Source organism: Nuphar pumila, chromosome 1 (assembly GCF_984573655.1).
Source record: "Nuphar pumila chromosome 1, dmNupPumi1.hap1.1, whole genome shotgun sequence".
NCBI lineage: Eukaryota > Viridiplantae > Streptophyta > Magnoliopsida > Nymphaeales > Nymphaeaceae > Nuphar > Nuphar pumila.
Genome location: NC_143249.1, coordinates 178,844,948 through 178,867,095, shown reverse-complemented (window position 1 = coordinate 178,867,095; position 22,148 = coordinate 178,844,948). Strand labels below are relative to the sequence as shown.

At 38.6% G+C, this 22,148-nt stretch overlaps 1 protein-coding gene across 1 annotated transcript; it reads left to right on the top strand.

Moving 5' to 3' along the window:
- Positions 1–1,101: 1,101 nt before the first annotated feature.
- On the top strand, positions 1,102–21,923 carry LOC149851460 (uncharacterized). The gene is made up of 10 exons (XM_090015201.1): positions 1,102–1,378; positions 1,470–1,642; positions 2,881–3,039; positions 11,576–11,725; positions 12,422–12,574; positions 16,018–16,174; positions 17,722–17,894; positions 18,465–18,520; positions 20,886–20,988; positions 21,596–21,923. The coding sequence occupies exons 1-10, from the start codon at positions 1,141–1,143 to the stop codon at positions 21,683–21,685; spliced, it is 1,452 nt and encodes a 483-aa protein (XP_089871327.1). The 5' UTR covers positions 1,102–1,140; the 3' UTR covers positions 21,686–21,923.
- Positions 21,924–22,148: the final 225 nt, after the last annotated feature.

Below are 22,148 nucleotides of genomic sequence, written 5' to 3'. Positions count from 1 at the left end.
CCAACATTATTACCACCACCAATACCATTGTCACCATTGCCGTTACCACCACCACCCTATCATTGTCATTATCACCACCACTATCGTTGCCATTATTATCATTACCATTACCATTACCATCATCACCATTGCCATCACTTTCATCCACTACCATCACTATTACCACCGTTACCATCGACATCATCGTCACCACTAGGGTTTGCTAAGCCTATACGACTAAGTTTCTTAACCAAGTTTTGGTATTTTATTACGATTGAGTTTCGTTAAAATTGTATATGTGAATCTTAATTTTGCGGATAAAAGCAGAGTTTCACTTAAACTTTTAAATGCTATATAGTTTTAGTGAAACTGATATTCTCAAACCCATTATTCCAAGAATTAAAACTTTTTAACTTCCGTAAAATGGGGGAGTCGGCAAACAAGTCGAACAAACCGAACAAAGGGTGTTCAAGCTCAGCCCATTTCTTGTGTCACGCCGAGCTGACTTTGATCTAATGAAGAGCCCAAGCTAAACAAATCGAGCACAAGCTGGCTGATTTACTAAAATATATATTTTTTGAAGTTGAAAATAATAGAATTTGGTGTCTAAACTTACTCTTTTTAAAAATAAATAATTGTTTCAAACTCGTAAGCAATAGGATTCTAACTCTAAACATATTACTTGCAAGCCAAACACTTCAACTATATTCATTATATGATATAAAATATGTTTATTATTAACTAACGAGCTTGTACTAGCCTGGATCCAATAAGAATTACATAAACCAGCCTAAGTCCATACCCGTTAAAATAACATTTTTTCATGTTTTTTACATTGAAAAATTATGGAACTTAGGGTCAGACCCCGACTTGGTATAAAATTTAATAAACCATACCTGACCACCATTTAATAACCGGACCTCATGGGTCCAACCCGAATAGTTAATCAGACCCTTTCCTTTATTACCAAACCTTGACTCTACCAGATCTAGTATGGGTCTGGATCGGGTCAAACCCTAATATCGGGGACGGGAACGGAAAAGGGGCGAGTAAGTCCATCCCCGCACTGATTTTAACATCCATCCCGGTTCGTTCCCGAGAAAGCTACAGTCTCTCAAGAGATTCAAACTCCCCGGAGGAGGAGGGACGCCGGTAACGGAGATGGAAAGGGAAGAGACGATGGCGAAGAAGGAGAAGAGAGAGGAAGGGCGTCGCCTCACTCTCCTCCACAATGGCGTCATCGTCACCATGGACAGCGAGGCTAGGGTTTACTCCAACGGCGCCATCGTCGTGGAGGCGGACAGGATCAGGGCCCTCGGCCATTCCTCTCAGATATTCCACCGCTTCTCCGCTCTCTCTGACGAGATCGTTGATCTCGAGGGGCGGATCGTCCTTCCTGGTTCGATGACCCCCTTTCAGATTCTTGTTTCTTGTTGTTTCTTTGGGATTTCGGAAGGGAGATTCTGATTATCGGTGGCGTTTGACGACAGGATTCGTAAATACGCACGTCCACACGTCCCAGCAGCTCGCTCGGGGGATCGCGGACGATGTCGATCTGGTGACGTGGTTGCACGACCGGATCTGGCCGTACGAGTCGAGTATGACGGAGGAGGATTCATACGTTTCGACCTTGCTATGTGGGATTGAGCTCATACGATCGGGAGTGAGTTTTTTATCCGTGTGGTTTCTGTGCTGAATTTGTATTGCTTGTGTTTGGATGTTGGGGAGCACAATTGTGCTGTTCTTTGTTCGTATTCTTGATCTCTATGGGGATCGGTTTGCCCTAAAAAACCCTAGTTTCCTTATGTTCATGAATTCCTGGGAACCTCTGCTTGATAACCATAATTTACTGCTTGATTAATGAACTCATTATTACTATTATTACTATTATTATTATTATTCAATGTTAGCGACACCGTGAATCTTGGGGGCGTGGGAATTTGGGATTAACAAAACTGATGGTTGAAATTCAAAATTTTCTCTGTAGTACCATCCTGGGGGTGTTTTAGGTACTCTCTCTCCATTTATCGATAGCTAACCTAGCCAGAAGGGGAGGTGGTGATGGGCCCACACTAGATCTCCCAAAGATGCCTCCAAGCGACCCTCACGAGTGTGCGCAAGCCGGTTGCTTCGAAAGCCAATTGCCTAACTCGGTTCTTCCTTTGAGTTTGCCCTTTCAAATTCTTCAAAATCAACAACTCACCCTCCAAAAGACTCATACAAGACTAATTCTACTCTATCAAGCTGCATGGAGCTTGTTACAAGAAATCAAGAAAATCCAACACCTGGCGAACTACAATAGTGTTCTGTCAACACAGTTCAACATATAATTCTAGGCTGACTTTACATGTTCATAGAACACAAAATACAAGGACTCCAGGGCTCAAATTTCATATAGGAGCTCTATGATATATAATCAACAAGTACACAAAAATTACAGACAGGTCACTCACAAAACTAGAGATACGACGGCGCAAAGTTGGTTTGGAAAATCAGCTGAGCACTTCCTGCAGAAAACAGAGTATTCCCGAACTTTGTCGGAAAATGTGCAATTGCACCCCAACGTCCCAACTAACGGCATATCTACTGCCTCCAATTCCTTCATCACACTCTAAAGTGATTGTGGACCAAAACTCAGGTCCAGATCATGCTAGGATTCACCGGAACCAGGATCCAAAGTGATGAAAATTTTCTATGTTATATTCAATTGTTAGTTGTTCGAATAACTGTGATTGGTCCAGATTTTCTGTTCCTGTCATGGTTAGCCAGCAAAATCAACTTCTACATTGTTCTGTTTTAGGGACAGTGATGGAGACTCTCTTTTCCTGTGGCTATTTTAGGTCTTTTAATAGTTGTTACGAAGGGTACTATTCAGTGGCATTTGTGGCCTACTTTGAGTAGGTGACGTGCTTTGCAGAAGCTGGTGGGCAGCATGTTTCAGGAATGGCACGTGCAGTGGAGCTGTTGGGAATACGAGCATGTCTAGTAGAGTCAACTATGGACTCTGGTCAAGGTCTGCCATCCATTTGGAGTGCTCGGACTACGGATGATTGTATTCAGGTAATTAAGATGATCATAATAGATGCACTCTAGACTGCCTTCAACAACATTGTCATGATATTGCTTATACTCGTTGATGTTACAAATTATGCCTATGCATATATGGAATATCAAATATGTTTCACCATTGTTTGGTTTTTTTCAATGCTAAATTCGGATTTTCAATAAGTCGTTTTCTATGTGTTTTATTCTTTTGCTTTGGGTTGAGAAATTTAAAACAGACTGTCTTTCAAGGAGAAGTTTTTAGAAAAAATTGAAAGTAAAAGGGAATTGGATTCCGGCTTCTGTCAACTGGAGAAAGGGCATCTACCTGTATTTAAATGACAGACGATTGATGGTAGAATGATAATTTTTTCTCAAATACATTTAACTGAAATAGAATTGTGGTTGTCAATTATACGCTGTTGAATATTTGCAGTTTGCACATGGTTTACAGCATTTCATGTTCAAATGGATATGTTCTTGTTGATTCTTTATGTTCATGGTTTGCAGTTTCAACAGTGAAGGACAATAATATTTTGAAGGATTTTTCTTGTGGGGAGAGAACACAAAAATTTACATTATTTTTGGGGGGAAACTATGGACCCTCTTTGTTCCTGTGTGATATTCCCTTGTATACTATTTTTATTGGAGAGCAACACCAAAATGGCTGTATGCCCCCATACTTACAACTATGTGCATGTGACATAGGTGATGAGCGTCAACACCGAATTTCCATTTACTAGCTCGGAAAACACATCAGATGTCTGATAGTACGTCACACAAACATTAAGTGCACCCTCTGCAAGTGTACTCATATGGGCTCCTTGGTTCACTCATCTGACCATGTCTAGTGCTATTTGAAATGAAGTGCCAAATGAAAAGAGCAACGTCTCCAAGCGAAAGCACGGAAGCACGCACATACACAAGAGGCCACCAAAGGGCAAAATAAACCACAAAAGTGGTCAAGCACAAAAAGAGATAAAAAAATATATTTCACTTCATTGAATGCTTCACTAGAAGCTTAACAAATACATGGGGCTGTGCCCCTTATTTATACACAGCAAGGGACCCAAGGAGGGGCTCCCATAGAGTCGTTGGAGCCCCTCCAACGGTCATATTTATGACCGTTGGAGGGGTCCAACGACTCTATGTGGACCCCTCTCCAATGAATAAAAAAGAAATTAAAAAACAAAAAGGAAAAAGACTAAAAGGAAAAAGAAAGAAAAAAGAAAGTATATCAAAGATATGCGTGTACAGGTGAAATGACAGAAATACCCCTATCGGGTTTTACAAATATATATATATATATTTATATATAGATAGACACATAGACATATATATATATAATATATGTGTATGTGTCGTAATCTATATATATATATATATATATATATATATATATATATATATATATATATATATATATATATATATATATAAATATACATCATATTTTAACACCCCCCCTCAAACGCACGGTGAAATCACCGAGAGTTTGCTAAGGAGGAAGTAGAAGCGAGGCGAAGGCAAAGCTTTGGTGAAGAAGTCCGCCAACTGATATTCGGTAGAAACATATGGGAGTTGAATGGTGCCTCGTAAGAACTCATCTCGAACATAATGACAGTCCATCTCAATATGCTTTGTCCGTTCATGAAAAGTGTGATTGCTAGCAATATAAATGGAGCTCTTGTTGTCACAACACAGCTTTGAAGGAGTTGAGAGTGAGACACCCATATCTTTAAGCAGACTTCTTAACCATATAATCTCAGTTGTGGTAGTGGCCATCGCACGATATTCTGCTTCGGTAGACGAGAGAGAAACTTTACGCTGCTTCTTACACCTCCAGGAGATAAGCGATTCCCCAAGGAACACACAATAACCTGTGGTAGAAATATGATCATCGGGGTTACCCCCCCAATCAGAGTCAGTATACGCAAGTAAAGTAAGAGGTGAAGAAGAGGATAAGAACACTCCCTTAGTTATGGAATTTTTTAGATATCTGATAATTCTCATAACTGCTGCCATGTGAGTAGTGGTAGGGGCAGTTTGAAATTGGCTTGCACTATGAACTGCATGAGAAATGTCAGGCCTGGTGATAGATAAATATGTTAAGGATCAAATCAATTGACGATAAGGCGTGGGATCTGCTAAAGGAGTGCCATCATTGGCTCTCATCTTGGCATTAATCACTTATGGAGTCTCCACCCTTTTGTCATCAGTCAGCCCAGACCTAGCAATAATGTCAGAGGCAAGCTTCATTTGAGATAGGACATACCCCTTGGGGGAGTATGCAACTTCAATTCCTAAGAAATACCTTAGAAAACCCAGGTCAGACATATCAAAATTTTTCTTAAGAATATTCTTAATAAGATCAATACCTTTCTTATCATTACCTGTGATAATCATATCATCAACATATAATAACAGAATTGTTATATACTCATTAGAAGATTTAACAAACAAAGCAGTATCAGTGTAACATGAGGAGAAGCCATTATCAAGAAATACTTTGCTAAAAAGATCATACCAAGCTTTTGGTGCTTGTTTTAACCCATAAAGAGCTTTGTTTAATTTTAGAATATTACCTTTCCCAATTTCAAGACCCGGCGGAGGATCCATAAGAACTTCTTCACATAAAGTTCCATTTAAGAATGCATTTTTAACATCAAGTTGGTATATAGGCCATTGTTTGATGGATGCTAAAGCAATTAAGGTTCGTACACTAGTCATTCTGGCCACAGGAGCAAAGGTTTCTTCATAATCAATCCCATATTCTTGGGCATAGCCTTTTGCAACCAGACGGGCTTTGTATCTCTCAAGAGACCCATCACATTTGGTTTTGACTTTATATACCCATCTACACCCAATTGCTTTTTTCCCTAAAGGTTGAGGAATAATGCTCCAGGTTTGGGCCTTGTTAAGAGCCTCTAATTCGATTTTCATAGCTTCAACCCAATGTGGGTGATCTTTAGCTTCCTTGAATGAGGTAGGTTCGTGATACGAATGTATTAACATGAGACAGGCCCTATAATTCGGAGAAAAAGATTCATAGGACACAAATTTTTGTGGTGGCCTACTAGTACGAGAAGATCTCCTAGGTAGATTGTTGTCAGTAGATTCTTCTAAAGAGAAGTCTTGAGAGTATCTGTCAATAGCAGGTTGATGTTCATTTCCTATCCGCCGGGTATAAACATTTATATCATTAAGATTTTCATTTTGGGAAATATTATCATGTTGTGGTATATCATTATAATGTGAAATTCCATCACAACTAGTATCACAAGTAATATCCTTAGGAGATTCGATTCTAGGAGCTAAGTCAAATAGAAAAAAATAATCGATGTCTTCATTAGATGTGTGGATATCAAAACCATTTTGTTCTTCAATAAAGTTTACATTTCTTGACACATATAATTTATTGTTTCGAATATCATAGCATCTATAGCCTTTTTGATTCTCACAATAGCCAATAAACACACATTCAATAGCTTTAGGTGACAACTTATCTTGTCCTTGACTAAGCACAAAACATTTGCATGCAAAGATTCTTAGTCTATTAAAATCGGGAGTAATTTTAAATAATTTTTCAAAGGGCGAAACATTTTTCAAAGAAGAAAAGGGCATACGATTCACAAGATATGTTGCGGTAAGAAGAGCTTCGGCCCAAAAATTTTTAGGAACATTTTTAGACACAAGAAGAGTTCTTGTGGTTTCGATTAAATGCCTATGTTTCCTTTCCGCAAGACCATTTTGTTGCGGAGTTTTAGGACAAGATCGTTGGTGTAAAATTCCATTTGTTTTAAAATAATTTTGAAAATCTTTAGACATGTATTCTCCTCCTGAGTCGGATCTAAAAATGGCTATATTGTGATGGAATTGATTTTGAACAAGAGCGTGAAACTCTTTAAAATTAGTGAAGACATCGGATTTATTTTTGATAATATAAATCCATGTGTATCTAGAAAAATCATCAATAAAAGAAACATAGTAAGAGAAGCCTCCTTTGGACATAACGGGTGCCAGTCCCCATACATCGGAATGCACAAGTTCAAAAGGCCTTTTTGACACAAAATTGCTATGAGAATATGGAAGAGAGTGAATTTTCCCAAGAATACAATCATTGCATGTAAATGTATTTGTATTACAAAATTTTTCCAAAAATGGAAAAAGGTACAATTTGGAAATACTAGGGTGTCCGAGTCTCTTATGCCAAGTCTCAATATCTTTGGATTGAACATGATTACAAAATGATTTGGATGGCAAAGACAAAAAATCCATATAGTAAAGGTCCCCTCTTCTATGGCCTTGCCCAATCCGCTTCCCGGACCGGAGATCCTGCACATAGCAATGGGTTGGTGAAAACGAGACATTACATTCAAAATCGGTAATTTGAGAGACGGAAAAAAGATTTAAATTAAGTTTTGGGATGATCCGGATTTTGAGAACAAAAAATTCTTTGTTTTGGTCATAAATTTTCTCTAGGTTTCCAATACCCTCAACATTTAAAGATGTTCCATCGGCGGTGGATACATATGATTTAAATTTATAGAGACTTGGTTTTGATAAAAGTGATGCATTTGGAGTCATATGGAAAGAGGCACCCGAATCAAGAATCCAAGAAGTCATACCTGGGAAAGAAGAGATGGCGGCACTGGAAGTGGAAGGTGAGGATGATGATATAGAGGCGTTCATCTTCATAAATTGTTGAAGAGTTTCGGTTAGATGAGCGATGGAATCCTTTATGTCACCATCCTTCTTAGAATCTTCATTGATGATTGGAGGAGTTTCTCCCACGGAAGCCACCTTCTTCTTGAATTTAGGGCAATCGGGACGAATATGACCCGGTTCATTACAATTATGACAAATGATTTTTCTTCCTCCACCACCATTATTCTTCCAAAAATGTGGTGGTTTATATGGTCTTACATTGTTGCCGGGTCTAGACACGGCATGCACTTCATCAACATCTCTTTTCAAGGCCAAGCGGGTTTCTTCTTGACATAAATCAGCCAAAATATCGCTTAGAGGAGTAGAGGCCCTATGAAGTAGAGATCCTCTAAGTTGTTCAAATTCGGGACGAAGCCCATGAATAAATTGAAAGAACCTCTCTTTTTCCATTTGCTCTTGTCTCATAGCAATAACACTCCCTTCCCATTGCGGTTCGAGAAGAACAAGTTCATCCCATAAAGAGGATAGGGCACTATAGTAGTCCCTAATGCTCATATCACCTTGCTTGGTAGCTCTTACATTTTCTTGTAAAAAGAAATGTCTAGCAAGGTCCCTTTGAGTGTACATACCTTTCATGAAAAACCATGCTTCATTAGCCTTTTTGAATTTTGCAAGATTTGCACAAATCTTCAATTCGACATTATTCATGAACCATGCTAAGATTTTAGCATGTTCACTTTCCCAATCTTCCATTTTAGAAGAGTAATCAAGAATAGTCTTTTCCTTTTCTTCTTCATTCAAAGCTTTTTCTTCACCTCCTTCAAATTTAGTTAACTTTAGTTGTGATTCCGGAATGGTTCCACATACATAACCCCAAAGCTTTTTACCTTTGAGATTATTCTCCATAGCGGCCGCCCACATGCGATAATTGGTCCCATCCAACTTGAATGAGAGATCGATCTTTGCATCTTTGTTGGCCATTAGAAGAGAAAAAATTATAAGACAAGAGAGAGGAGAGGTATTACTTGTCAAGGGAGAATCCGATGAAGCCTTCTTAACCAAGGCTCTGATACCATGAAATGAAGTGCCAAATGAAAAGAGCAACGTCTCCAAGCGAAAGCACGGAAGCACGCACATACACAAGAGGCCACTAAAGGGCAAAATAAACCACAAAAGTGGTCAAGCACAAAAAGAGATAAAAAAATATATTTCACTTCATTGAATGCTTCACTAGAAGCTTAACAAATACATGGGGCTGTGCCCCTTATTTATACACAGCAAGGGACCCAAGGAGGGGCTCCCATAGAGTCGTTGGAGCCCCTCCAGGGTCCAACGACTCTATGTGGACCCCTCTCCAATGAATAAAAAAAGAAATTAAAAAACAAAAAGGAAAAAGACTAAAAGGAAAAAGAAAGAAAAAAGAAAGCATATCAAAGATATGCGTGTACAGGTGAAATGACAGAAATACCTCTATCGGGTTTTACAAAATATATATATATATATATAAATATACATCATATTTTAACACTATTGTGGATTCTGCTAGGTGGTGTTCTTTGGATTTTTTTCATTTCCATGTAAAGTTCATTTCATTCATGAGTGTCTTCTCCTACTTTGCCAAATACAGACATTACTCCATGAACTCTTCTAGAAAAAGATTCAGCTGATTGGTAAAATGCCCTAGTCCTCATGTTCCCATGATGATAAGGAGGCATCAAGGTGCCAAACGACTCCATTAATAAGAGTTTGTGGGAGTCAGCAGCCTGAAGTGAGAATCCCAAGGGCAAAAAGAAGCAACTATCACTTGCAAGTGTATTTGTTGAAGAGTTTCTCAGAGTTGTGCCAAAGTAACAACTAAGTTACTAAAGAAATACTCCAACTAAAACCAGCAGGGAAACTTCAAAAAACTGGTATCCACTCTGGAGTGACGAACTCGTTAATATCTAATATGGACCCATTCCCCATACTAACCTGTCCCCTCCGAGCTTGGACTTGACCTGACATCCAGCACTAATTCCCAGCCATAACCCAGATCTGCACCATATCAGTGACCATTTTCATCTAACCAGACCCAAACATCCTGAACCCAATACCCATTAACCATTTAGTCTAGCAACCCTACCTCCAATCCATTTCATTTACCAGATCTACTTGAAACCCCCATTCAGATCCTATAGAGATCTGGTGGACCTGTTTAATCTATTACAAACCCATCACTATTTGGATCCCTTACTCCTACTCATGCTCAAATCCAACCTTGTGAGTCCACTATCTTTCCCACCCCTCACCAATCCCCATTTTCTGCCTCAAGACATAACCACTTCTTTACCCTCAATCCGGCACGACCCACCTACTTGATCCAAACCATAACACATGTCCCAGGCTTAATGTCCCTGACCCGTTTGGTCCTATCATTGGACCAGAACCCACCGTTCTCATAATCAGGTCCGTTCATTGGGTTTGAAGCTATGTAGTGCCCCCTGGAGATCCTGGCTTGGCAGATTTGATCCAAAAGGGGCTGCTAACAGGCACTATGACCACATAATTGTCTAGCTTATCTCAGTTTTCATAAATGGAAATCTCGGAAAGAAATGGATTACTTGGAACACATCCTAGCATGTTTCACTCAAAAAGCAACAGATCATAAGTGGTTCTCATATCAACAAAATCTGATTCTGCACAACTTGATACAAAAGGATTGCTTTTAATTTTAAACTTCCCCTAGAGAATATTTGACGTAAACTTATGTTAGCTGTCATACTAATTAGGAAACAGATTGTGTAGTATATTCCTATTTGTCCTATCAGCACTTCTTTTGGCACTAGTTTAAATAGCATACTGTGTGTTGGACGTATCATAAGATTTCTTATTAAACATTTTTGTTAATATTATGTCAACTTTGAGAATAGGGCTAAGGATGACACCTAGACTTGAAATGCTTGCTGCAAGAAGTAACCATTTACTATTTATGCACAATCATCATGACATTGGAGCAAGTGAATAAAGGTGCATCTGTTCGTAAATCTACAGAGAGAATACCTGTAAGGAAGGGTTTATAAAAATTAAACTTGATAAATGTACAAGTACACAAGCAAAAGCACACATACACACTTGCACACACAAAGGTGTTGACCAGTACCACGAGCAAACTTCACCGGTTGGTGCCCAGAGATCTTTGTTGACCTTTTGCCTCCTAGATGGCATTCCCAGCAAAAAAGATGAAGCAAGGAGTGTTTTGTAATTTCTGAGGTGTAACAGTAGCCATTTGCACATTCTTTTCTACTGATGTCAAACATAGTGTTTTCAATGTTAGATTAACACTACAAAGAAATTGAAGAAGGCAAGGCAAGTTTGCTCCTATGCAAAGAAAGCAGTAGTAGCATACACATGATTTTTTTTTCTGCCAACATACATATCATCTCTTTTGTTTTTTTTTTAAAATGACCTACCTGTCATAAATAGGCATATTACTTGAGTTTTGTCCATGGAACATAAGAATTATATTGTCTCTGTAGCTCTTTATTTGACAGTTTGTTGTTACATGTTATGCTTTGTATGGTCTCATGCTTACATTTTGCTACCAAGATTTAGTAGAATGATGTTGTAGATCTATGTTGTATTATGAACCTAAACAAGAGTTCTTTCTGTTTATCTTAGTTACATCTTGATGAATGGTGGAGTTATTGTTCAGACAGTAACAATCACAACCTCAGTTTATTTATACTAGTTGCTTTAAATTTTGAAATACTGCATGTTGATCCCCTTTTTCTCTATATTTATTAGGTTCTCTTGCACTTTAGTGAATTCAAGTGTTTCTGTGAGAGCCTTCATGACATCTCATCAATGTACTATAAACCAGTGCTTATTTATTTTATTTCAAGGTTAGTCTCAAAGGGAGCTGTACGCAAGACATCATGGTGCAGCAGATGGCCGCATTAGAGTCTGGTTTGGGATAAGACAAATCATGAATGCAACTGATCGATTATTACTTGAAACAAGAGATGTAGCAAAAGAACTGAAAACTGGAATTAACATGGTATGAACTTCATCCTTGCTCTTTTTCTCCAAGCTTCATCTGCAGCATTCTCTAGCATAATTTTGCTAATTTAACTGGAAAGAATAATCATAGATTACCACAGGTCCTTGCTAATGTATCATCATTTCAAAGTTTGGTAACTCACTCTGCCCTGTTATCAGCTGTACCCATTAAATTTCATGATGCACAGAGCACATGATTTGAGATTGAAGTTGCAGGTTCATCTGCTGGAAAAGGTTGGTTCATAGCATACAGCCCTTTATCCTATGGAAGGTTAACTCTGTACATGTCATAGAAAAAGTTTGATTCTAGGTGATGGAACCATGCGAGTGTTAGCTCTGAAGTGCACAAACTACAAGATGTAAGCAAAATTGATCAAGAAAACAAGCACAATATGCATCAACTTTTTTCTTTTCCCTTTCCCCTTCTCTTTGTTTTCATATATTTTAATCATGTATATATGTTGTTGCTTTGAGTCTTATCTCTTTGTGGAGATCATAGCCTTGCACTTCATCTCAGATCATTCTACAACGTTGTTTACTTTTTGTCCAGGCTAGTGCAGTCCTCAGCAGTGAATGGATGTCTTATCATTTACTTGAAGCATTTATTCTTTCTGTAATATGATGAAATTTGTTGTTTGAAAAGATACCACTTAAATAGTTACTTTTGTTTATAATGTCTTTGTGCCTTTTGTAGCATGTAGCAGAGATACCACATGAGAATCAACATGTGGCTAGTACAAGAGGACTTAGAGGAGTTAATAGTGGAACAGTTGCATACTTGGAGAAAATCGGGATCTTACAAAACAACTTGTTGGCAGCTCACTCTGTTTGGGTCAATGAAGATGAGGTTGCTGAAATTTCTGATATCTGACTCTTCTTTCTTTATCTTTAGTAGCGGGGTTTTTTTCTATATCTTTCCTTGGTTTGTTATGTTATTGGAAATTGGAAATAATTTTTCTTATGAAGCATAAGGCTTTTGTTATATCTCTGTTTGACTTGTTATGTCGTTGGGCTCAAATTTATCTGGAGCTTTCCATTGTTACAACCAAATTCTTGCTGCAACTCATGACCACTAGACTTGTGCTGCTGAATCTTTGATAAGTCTCCTCTTATATGAAACGGTATCTGTTGTCCCTTGGCTCCCTTTTTCTGACTTCCTTTATCTGAAAGAATATGGTAATAAATTTTACTGATCAAGACAGTGTCTCAGGACATTCACAATATTTCTATGAAAAATATCCAGATCCCTTGAAGAATTAGTTTTAGCAATACCAGATATCTGGTTTGATGAGTGGAGCTGTTAACATTCAACTTCCAGTGTCCACCCGTTCCCTGGAAGCTCGTTGAGTTGTTAGGCACGTATCCTTCCTCTATAATTCCCTGCAAGTCCACCACCAATTTGTGACTGATATAGCAGTGGGACAACCTCACATGGGTAATCTCTTTCAATCTTGTTTGTCATACTCTTGTCTGGTATTCTGTTCCAAGTTCCAACCATAAAAATCCATCCTCACTAAACTCATTTCCTTTGTGAAATTCCATCAGCTCGACTTAAATTATCTTTCCTACTTTCCCATCTTATTTGCTTGGGAACTGGCGGCCTCTCAGTGTCCTTGTACAGTGGCAGCGTCGTTGCTTTTCCATCCTGATCTCCTATCTTGCACTCCCCAAAGGTTTGATACAGATTGAGCAGCTTCTGCCAACTGGTGTACTCTATTATGTGAAACACATAAAATAGTAAATGTGCAGCTTTTTCAAGAACAGAAATAATTTCTACTTTTAAGCAGTAAATAAAATATTGTGGACAACAGCAGGTATTTGAAATTTCTGATTTTGTTAAATTTAGTTTTATTAAATGTTGCTCCTTGTAAAATATATGTTTGGAATCGCTCTTTCTGTCTCAGTTCTTTTCCGGTCTCATCAACAAGGCCCTTTCTAAAAATGAAATTCCAGTTAATTGCCATAAGATTGAAATTAGGTGTTTGGAGAAAAAAGGTTGAGTAGATTTGAAGGGCAATTATGGTAATAATGATATTTCCATGCAGTTACAGTTCAATAGGTCCGACAGTTTTCTCCTGCCATACATAAAGGTGGCCCGTACATAGTTTAGCAACATGCTTATCTTTTTGAATTATCTCTAAAAAACCCTGGCATTGCACATGGCGGTTTCATAGCCATCAGTTTTAGATTTTATTTGCTGTCATCACATATCTAAAATTTTGTATCTATTTTTCCAGCAACATGCTTATCTTTTTGAATTATCTCTAAAAAACCCTGGCATTGCACATGGCGGTTTCATAGCCATCAGTTTTAGATTTTATTTGCTGTCATCACATATCTAAAATTTTGTATCTATTTTTCCAGTGGTAACTGGATTGGGTTGTTTTACTTTTGAGCACATGGTTCTATTATCTTACAATTAGTCTACAAATCAAGGCTTGAGGAATGTTTTTTCCTTTTTTCTTGCCCTCTATAAAATATATTATTGTAAAACACACACACACACACACACACATGTTAGCCAGTGCACCTACATCCATGTAGCTGGAAATCATGGGCATACCCTGAATCTGCTCAATGGGACCCCATAGATATATCCAGCATACTTTATTTACTACGGATCACACTTTGGATCATGTCTTTTTGAAAGAAAAACTTGATTTTTGAGCCATGAAAATTTGACACATTCTGAGCTGTTGATCTTTGAAGCTCTTGAGAAGCCTTCTTGCACATTACATTCCCATGATCTGAAACTTGTTTCTGTTAAACAATGTATATAGATCATATCTGTAAGCCTTAATCAACAAAAGAACTCCAAAAACATGAAACATTGTGGTTTTTATTAGATGGTTGTAGGTGCACCACACACACACACAAAAAAAAAAAAACATGAAACATTATGGGGTTTATATCAGTGTTTTAAAACTCGCCGAGTCAACTCGTTGACTCGGCTCGGCTCGCCCCTCCAGCGAGTCAACCTGGCAAGGCAAACTCGGTTTGCCAAAACTCGGGCTTGACTCGGCCTGACTCGGCTTGACTCGGCCTGACTCGGGCGAGTTTTGGGATGTTTGAAATTTGTTTTTTGAGTTTCAAATTACAGTTTCGAAATATATAAGTACATATATTTTAACAAGGGTTACCCCCAGATTTTGTATAAAAAAGAAAATAAAAATCATTTAAAGATAAAAAAGCATTTAAATCCATAGAATAAAATCACCATGTTGTTCGAACTACTGTTCACCCTGTGTTATCAACTTATTCTAGCAAAATATTTTAAAGAAATGATTCTCACTATATATGGCGGGTCAACTGTGCCTATGGGAAGTCACATTTAGGTTTCATCATCCATTTGTTATGTGAACAAGCATTGTACATATTCAAATATTAGTAGTCTTTTTATAGTTATGCCATTAATATATTTCCTGCATAGTTTTATACATGAGAAAATTGCTTATTTATGTTGATATTGGGCATTATGTAAACTTTCAATATGCACATATATCCCTGTTTTACATTTATGGATTTGTTAGAGAGGGAATTAAAACTTTTAAAACAAGCTAGCATATATGATTGGCCATTTTAGGAACCTTAGGTAGTAGCAGACTGAACTCATGGTGACCAAATCCTCTAATTCAAGTCATGAATTAGTCAAAGTGCTTGTATAAATATCAAATTCAATTATTCAAGCAAACCTCTATAGCTCTTTGCAGTTGTTTTTATATTCTTACAGACATTTGGAGACTATGTTTACTCAAAAACATGGTTTCAGACAAATTATATATTGTTTTTCTTTTAAAATCAAAAGTTAACAAAACCCGGTCCGAGTCACGAGTCAATAAAGAACGAGTCGAGTTCCGAGTCACGGGTTTTAAAACCTTGGTTTATATTTAATACAGTTGATTGTAGGTACAATCTAGTTGGAATCTCACAATGCAAGTTGTTTCCACTCAATCTAACCTTGTAGATGTGTTCAGCATGTATAATTTAGTGGGAAACTACCCTTGGATCATGTTTTTTTTATGAAAAATGTGTTTTTTTAGTCAAGAAAAATTGGTCATTTACAACCAGTGATTTTTGTATCGCCAGAAAAACCTATACACATGTCGGATTCTGTCATTCAAAAGCTGGTTCCCTCTAAAAACATGTAGATCACATCCATTTGGTCACTTAGACAAAAAAAAATGGAAGTTGCTTAGTCATTTGTACATACAAATGATTGTAGCAACTTTTTAACCCATATGTATAGCTTTTGTCTTCCTAAATCTTACAACTGTTTTATATGACTGACAGATAGGGCTGCTGTCAAAGGCAGGGGTGAAGGTTTCACATTGCCCAGCATCTGCCATGCGAATGCTAGGATTTGCCCCTATAAAGGAGATGCTTAATGCCCGCATTTGCGTTTCCTTGGGAACAGATGGTGCTCCATCAAATAATAGAATGAGCATTGGTTTGTTTTTCTCTTTTTCCATATCAGCTGATTGCCCTTTTGGATACAACTGTCTGACTGTTCTTCTAAACATCCGTTTTTAACCCCATTTAGTTGTGGCATGTCCCCATAACATATTTGCAGATGCCATACATTTTTTCATTTGTCTATAGGGGCATCTTGTTAAGTAAATCTGATGGTAGTTGCAGATTATATAGTACAATTTGACTGTTATGTTTAGGGGCAATGCATTTTATCCTTTCCTCATATTGTATGATTGTGTCACGTGAAAGAAACCATCATGTGTTACTAAGCAACTGAAATTTATTTAATAGGTAAGCTTCTTAAATGCCCAAAATATAAACAACTTTTAGAGTATCTTTTGTTTGGAAGAAAATCTATCATTTATGTTTCATTACATTTAAAGTATTATTGAGGCCAATCAATAATTTTTGCTTTTCAATTATCTATATCTGTACAAATGTTTTGGATTAAAAGACATTATTTTGTGTTCATATCCATGTGGGCCAGTATATTCACTTTTGAGGTTTTAAGTAGTACATGTATCTTTCATCTTTGTTGGCTTCATCAGGATAGGATTAACCTTAGGGCTTTACTGGAAAAATGCAACTGCAGATTATATGGCCACATGCATATGAAATGCGCGTAGTTTGGATGATCGAAGCATGAGGTGGATTACCGCTGCACACAAGACCTATGTTGACGACTTGTGCAGGTCATGATAACTTTTATATGTGTATAGATACACACAAACACATGTTTGTATATATGTATGTGGTCTGCCTTCAGACTTCTAAAACATTTTTAGTGACTCGATATTAGGTTGAAACAGCTCTCCTACACTCTGGACCACCTTATTTTCTGTTTCATGCCCATTATTCTCCTTAGGAAACTACCCTTCAGCCCAAGATCTAGGTATATTTTTCATATGATTTGCCTTCTGCATATGTTCGTGGCATGTGTTTGCAAGGCCTGCCTTTTGCAACTGTGATGCACAAAGAACATTGAGTAATGCAAATTGTGATGCAAATAGTTGAAAATTACACAATTCATATTACAAACAGAAAAGTTCTATGTTAAGGCTAACAGGGGATTAATAGGGCATCAACTATGTACAAGTAGAAATGTGAGATGATTACTACAATTGAACAGCATCATGTTGATTATTTTTTTGTATTCCTGTGAGGTTATTATCAAATTCTACTTTTCTTCAGCTGCTGCAGTTAAGTTTCTGGTTTGGCATTCTTGATTGTCATAGCAATCATAACTTTTAAGATATCATCATAAAATTCTTCGTTAGACTAACTGTTCTAGATGAGTCACACTGATAACATTTCCAGGCAAAAATATAATAAAATGAATGGTTCGAAGCTTGAATAGTGAGACTTGCTCTGCTGAGCAGTTTCAAGAGATGAAATATCTTGTTTTACTTCTTTATGTTAATACTAAAGTTTATTCTGTATCATCATTACCTTACAGGGCTATTAACATGGCTAGGAGTTGATGCACTTATCTAACAACTTGATGTGGAAACCTTCCTGGTGCAGTTGATGAGATGTATTTGGCATCGTTAATTAACAAAGGACGGGAAGCTCAAACAAAGGGAACAACAGATCCTACAGCTATACCTGCAGAAGTAGTTCTTAAAATGGTGACCATTAATGGAGCAAAATCAGTTCTATGGGATGATGAGATAGGGTCCTTGGATGTTGGTAAGAAGGTAAGTGCTTCTACTTAATAAGTTTTCCTTGAAACCTTATGGTCGTGAATGCAAAAAAGAAGAGTTTTGGTGACACCTTTTTGGAAGACATCGGAGAAGTACAAATATATCTTTCATCAGTTTCTGTGCTTGATTAAAAACTGGCATGCTAATGGAGTGCACCTTCATTTTAATTAGGGATGGCAGTGGACCGGGGGACAACGGGGCTCCGCCCCGCCTCGCCCCGTTTGGACCGGGGATGAAGGGCATGAAACGGGGATGGAGGCGGGGATGGACTTACGCTTTCCCCCGCCCCGCCCCGTCCCGTCCCCGTCTCAATCCCCGCCTTGCCCCCGTCCCGCCCCGTCCCCAATCCTTCAAAGGATGACTATAGACCAAGGGAAAAAGGGCCCCCGCCCCACCTCGCCCCCGTTTGGATCGGGGATGGAGGACATGAAACGGGGATGGAGGTTTGGATTTGGAAACGGGGCGGGGGTGGAGACCTTGTCCCCCGCACCTGCCCCGGTCCACTGCCATCCCTAATTTTAATATAATATCATACTCCAGTTATAAATTGTGTTCTTTTGGTAGGCTGACATGGTGGTGGTCAAACCTTTTATATGGTCTATGGCTCCTGTACATGATTGGTAAGCTTTCTTTTCTTTATGAATGTAATTCCATCTTGAAAAGTATGTGTCAATTACCTTATAAATTATTCAATAAATGCTCAATATTTTCTTTGATTTTTTTGTTTTTTGAGTAGGTGCCTTTCTTAACCTTCTGGCTAATTGATTCTACTATATGCTTTTATCATTGTTTTTGTGGTTCCAATTAAAAAAGATCTTGTTAGGCTACATTATGTTTGTATGGAAATGGTTGTTTACTTTTTGTACTTAAAAAATGTCGTAGATTAATATTTGTGTCTTGTTGTTTATGGAGATTGTAATTTGGTAATTTTACAACCAGATCTCCACTAATCAAGCATTGTTGTTCTAGCATGTGGCATACTTGCCACTAAACTCTATCTTGTATGTTGATAACGGTTATTTTGCCAGGTACATGTAAGGGTAAAGCACTCAAAAATAAAACATTGGTTAGAGGAATACAAAAGAAGCAAAAGAATGATATGCTACATTTGTATTGCAGATAAAATAAAAGAAAAATATTTTGCAAACTATGTCACAGGGATTCGGCTAGCAGGGTGCCGCACCCGCGTCGACGCGACTCGATGCGGGTGCGGTCAACCCGACCCTGGGTGCGTTGACCGCACCCACGGTCATTTTTGTCCTTTTTTTGGATATTTAAAAAAAAAAAAATTTGCCCTATGAAATGGGCTGCAGAATTTAAAACAATGAATCAGGCTACTCACCTCGGAATGGCATTTGGAATACACCTCGGATCTCTACCAACCAAACCAATCGACACCAGAGCTACAATAAAAAAACCACGAGAGAGAGAGAGAGAGTTGGTTACCAGATGGCTGGCAAGGATGACCTTGGCACCACGATCGACGAGGTACTTGATGGTGGGGACGGAGGCCCTGACCCTGGTGTCGTCGGTGATCTTCTGGTTCTCATCGAGGGGGACGTTGAGATCGACCCTCACAAACACCCTCTTCCCCCTTAGCTCCTCCTCCCTCAGATCGCTCACGCTCCTCTTCGCCATCCCTCAGATCGATCGATCGACTCTTCTCTCTCTCTCTAAAAAGACTAGCTCTCTCTCTCTCTCTCTCTCTTCCCTTCGCCTTTTAAAGGCACAAGGAGCCAACAGACACCGCCTTCCAGAACCCCTTTCGCCCTCGGGATGTAAACCCCAGCAGAAACAGTGGGACGCAGACCATTGGATTGTAGAAACCGACGGTGACGATGGTCTATGCCCCCGACACTCACCTTGGGACTCAAAAAATGTTGACACCTGTGCTCCCAAAAAGGACACAGTGGGCCCCACTTCCTGCATTTCACGTCGTCAAGCTCACGAGTCACGCCCCACTAGCGTTATTCCCGTTTTTGGATGACTCCCCCGAACCCAGCCACGTGGTTCAGCACCTATTACGTGGTGGAGTGTCACCATTTTTTTTTTGAACTCCATGAGACTGGATCTGGATTCAGGATATGCTTATCACTTGGATAGATCCAACACTCGCATGGAAATGCTTTTCTACTCTCTCTTCTTGCATTTGAGAGAGCGTGCGTGTGATATGCAAAAGCTTTGATTAAATGATATCTTTATTGAAATATCATATGCAGGAACTTTTAAATGGATGGGGTTACCGGTTCAAGTTATAGACTATACCATGATATATATATATATATATATATATATATATATATATATATATATATATATATATATATATATATTACATTTTTGCCCCTGCCGCACCCCCGCACCCGGGTTTTTTGGAAGTGCCGAATCCCCGCACCCGCACCCGCACCCGCACCCATGTGACATAGTTTGCAAAGTATTTTGTGAATTGTAAGTTAAAATATTTTGCAAAGCATCTTGTGAATTGTGTGATTGAGTGTGTGTGAGATCTCTATGCTGCAGTTTCTGCATACTTAGTAACCCATGTCTAGTAATTTTGCAATTCATGATATTGATGACCGTTGTTGGGTGTAACCAGAGCCGTACCTGTGTTTTATGGGGCCTGAGGCGGAGGGAAAAAATGGGCCCCCTATTAATAGTAGGAGTTCGGGGCCTCCGATTTTTTTTTTAAAGAATCAAAATAACAATAAAATTTGCATTCACATTAAACAAATATAATATTCCAAATATTTATATTATATTAAATAAAAATATGGGAGCTCGGGCCTTAAAAATGGGCCCCTAAAATTTTTTTGGGCCCAGGGGCCCAAGCCTCATTGGCCTCTTTACAGGTCCGGCTCTGGGTGTAACCACGTTCCCATCCCTCCACCCTTTCCATTAGTGATGATGTACTCAAAATATACATTATTCATCAATGTTTGGCGTTCACATAGGTGCAGTGATGGCTTTTATTGTTGTCTTGTGCAGCATCTCCAGCCTAGTGTATTGTATGCGGACAGAAAACATTGATTCTGTTATGTGTAATGGTAAATGGATTATGTGGGGCCAGAAGATCCTAACTGTGGAAGAGGTAAGACATTGTTACTTGCATTAGACAGCCAAAGCATATACTCATTGCTTTGTAAGAATTTGAGAACCTTACTGATTTAAACTCTTCTCCAGTACCATGAAACCAGCTCCCATCTCCTTAAAACCTCTCTTCTCACTAACCCAACCCCCAAACCCCCTCTGCCCATCTTCCTTTTTCCTTAAGGCAACTGTTATAAAATGAATTTAAAGTCTTTTCTGGCACATTAAGATATTTCCTGGTGGTAGAGACAGCATTTTTGCAGTAAACTAGGATGATTGGGAGCTTCCAGGGTATCTGTTGCCCAAATAGAATATAAATCTGGTAGGGGCTATCATGAACCCCACCAAGTTGAACGGATGTCACAAGTTTGAAGCCCATGGGTGTGCATCCTTTGCCATGAGGATTAACCTGGGTGTACTCCCTGGGGGCGAGGGTGACCTGGGGTTTTATGCCGGTGAGCTCAGTGAGCGAGGCTGTTTTTCCCCAGCTATCTAAAAGAAGAAAAAAAATGAAACAGGATGTTTCAATTTAGTAAAGTTTTTTGTCAACTATAATTGGCATTTTGTATGTGTTCCACAGACAACTGATAAATCTTGTCATTGAGCAGGACCAGATTGTAGCTCAGGCACAACATGCTTCAACTGAACTTCTGAAAAGAGCTGGAATTAGGATTCCGAAGAAAATGAATTTCCTGTAAGACATTTATTGGTGTATTCTGCAATGAATTTACGTCTGTGGCATGTGGTTTCCACTGCAAAATAGATCGTTCAACTGACAAGTGGTTTTGTTGATGTGATATTGTAACCTGAGTAGTTATAGGCAGTCCTATTATCTGAATCAACATGTCAAATTTGGTTATGAATATGCTGCTCAAGTATTGTAAATTATTTGTATTTTTCTGACTGGTGAGTAGATTCTTGTTATGTTACACAAAACAAGGTTAGCAGGTGTTGTGTGTGTGTTTCTGTTGCTTTTGTTTTTGTGAGTCATGTTCTGCTGTTTCATGTATCCTGAGCGCATGATTGTTTTAGACCCACACGTATGCCTGCTAAAAAGGCTGTCAGTGAAACAACTCCTTACAATCTGTACGAGTGTGGGCGTGGGTGTGTGATTGATCATGTGCATGTTCTGAACTTGCTTGTACAACAAGCTGAGAGTTC

What these genes read in the sequence shown, in the direction of transcription:
- LOC149851460 (XM_090015201.1), top strand. Translation starts at nt 1,141, where the DNA reads ATGGAAAGGGAAGAGACGATGGCGAAGAAGGAGAAGAGAGAGGAAGGG. An exon ending in AAATAATAGAATGAGCATTG is followed by an intron (nt 16,175 to 17,721) that starts GTTTGTTTTTCT and finishes TTCCTGGTGCAG; the next exon opens with TTGATGAGATGTATTTGGCA. An exon ending in AGATCCTAACTGTGGAAGAG is followed by an intron (nt 20,989 to 21,595) that starts GTAAGACATTGT and finishes GTCATTGAGCAG; the next exon opens with GACCAGATTGTAGCTCAGGC.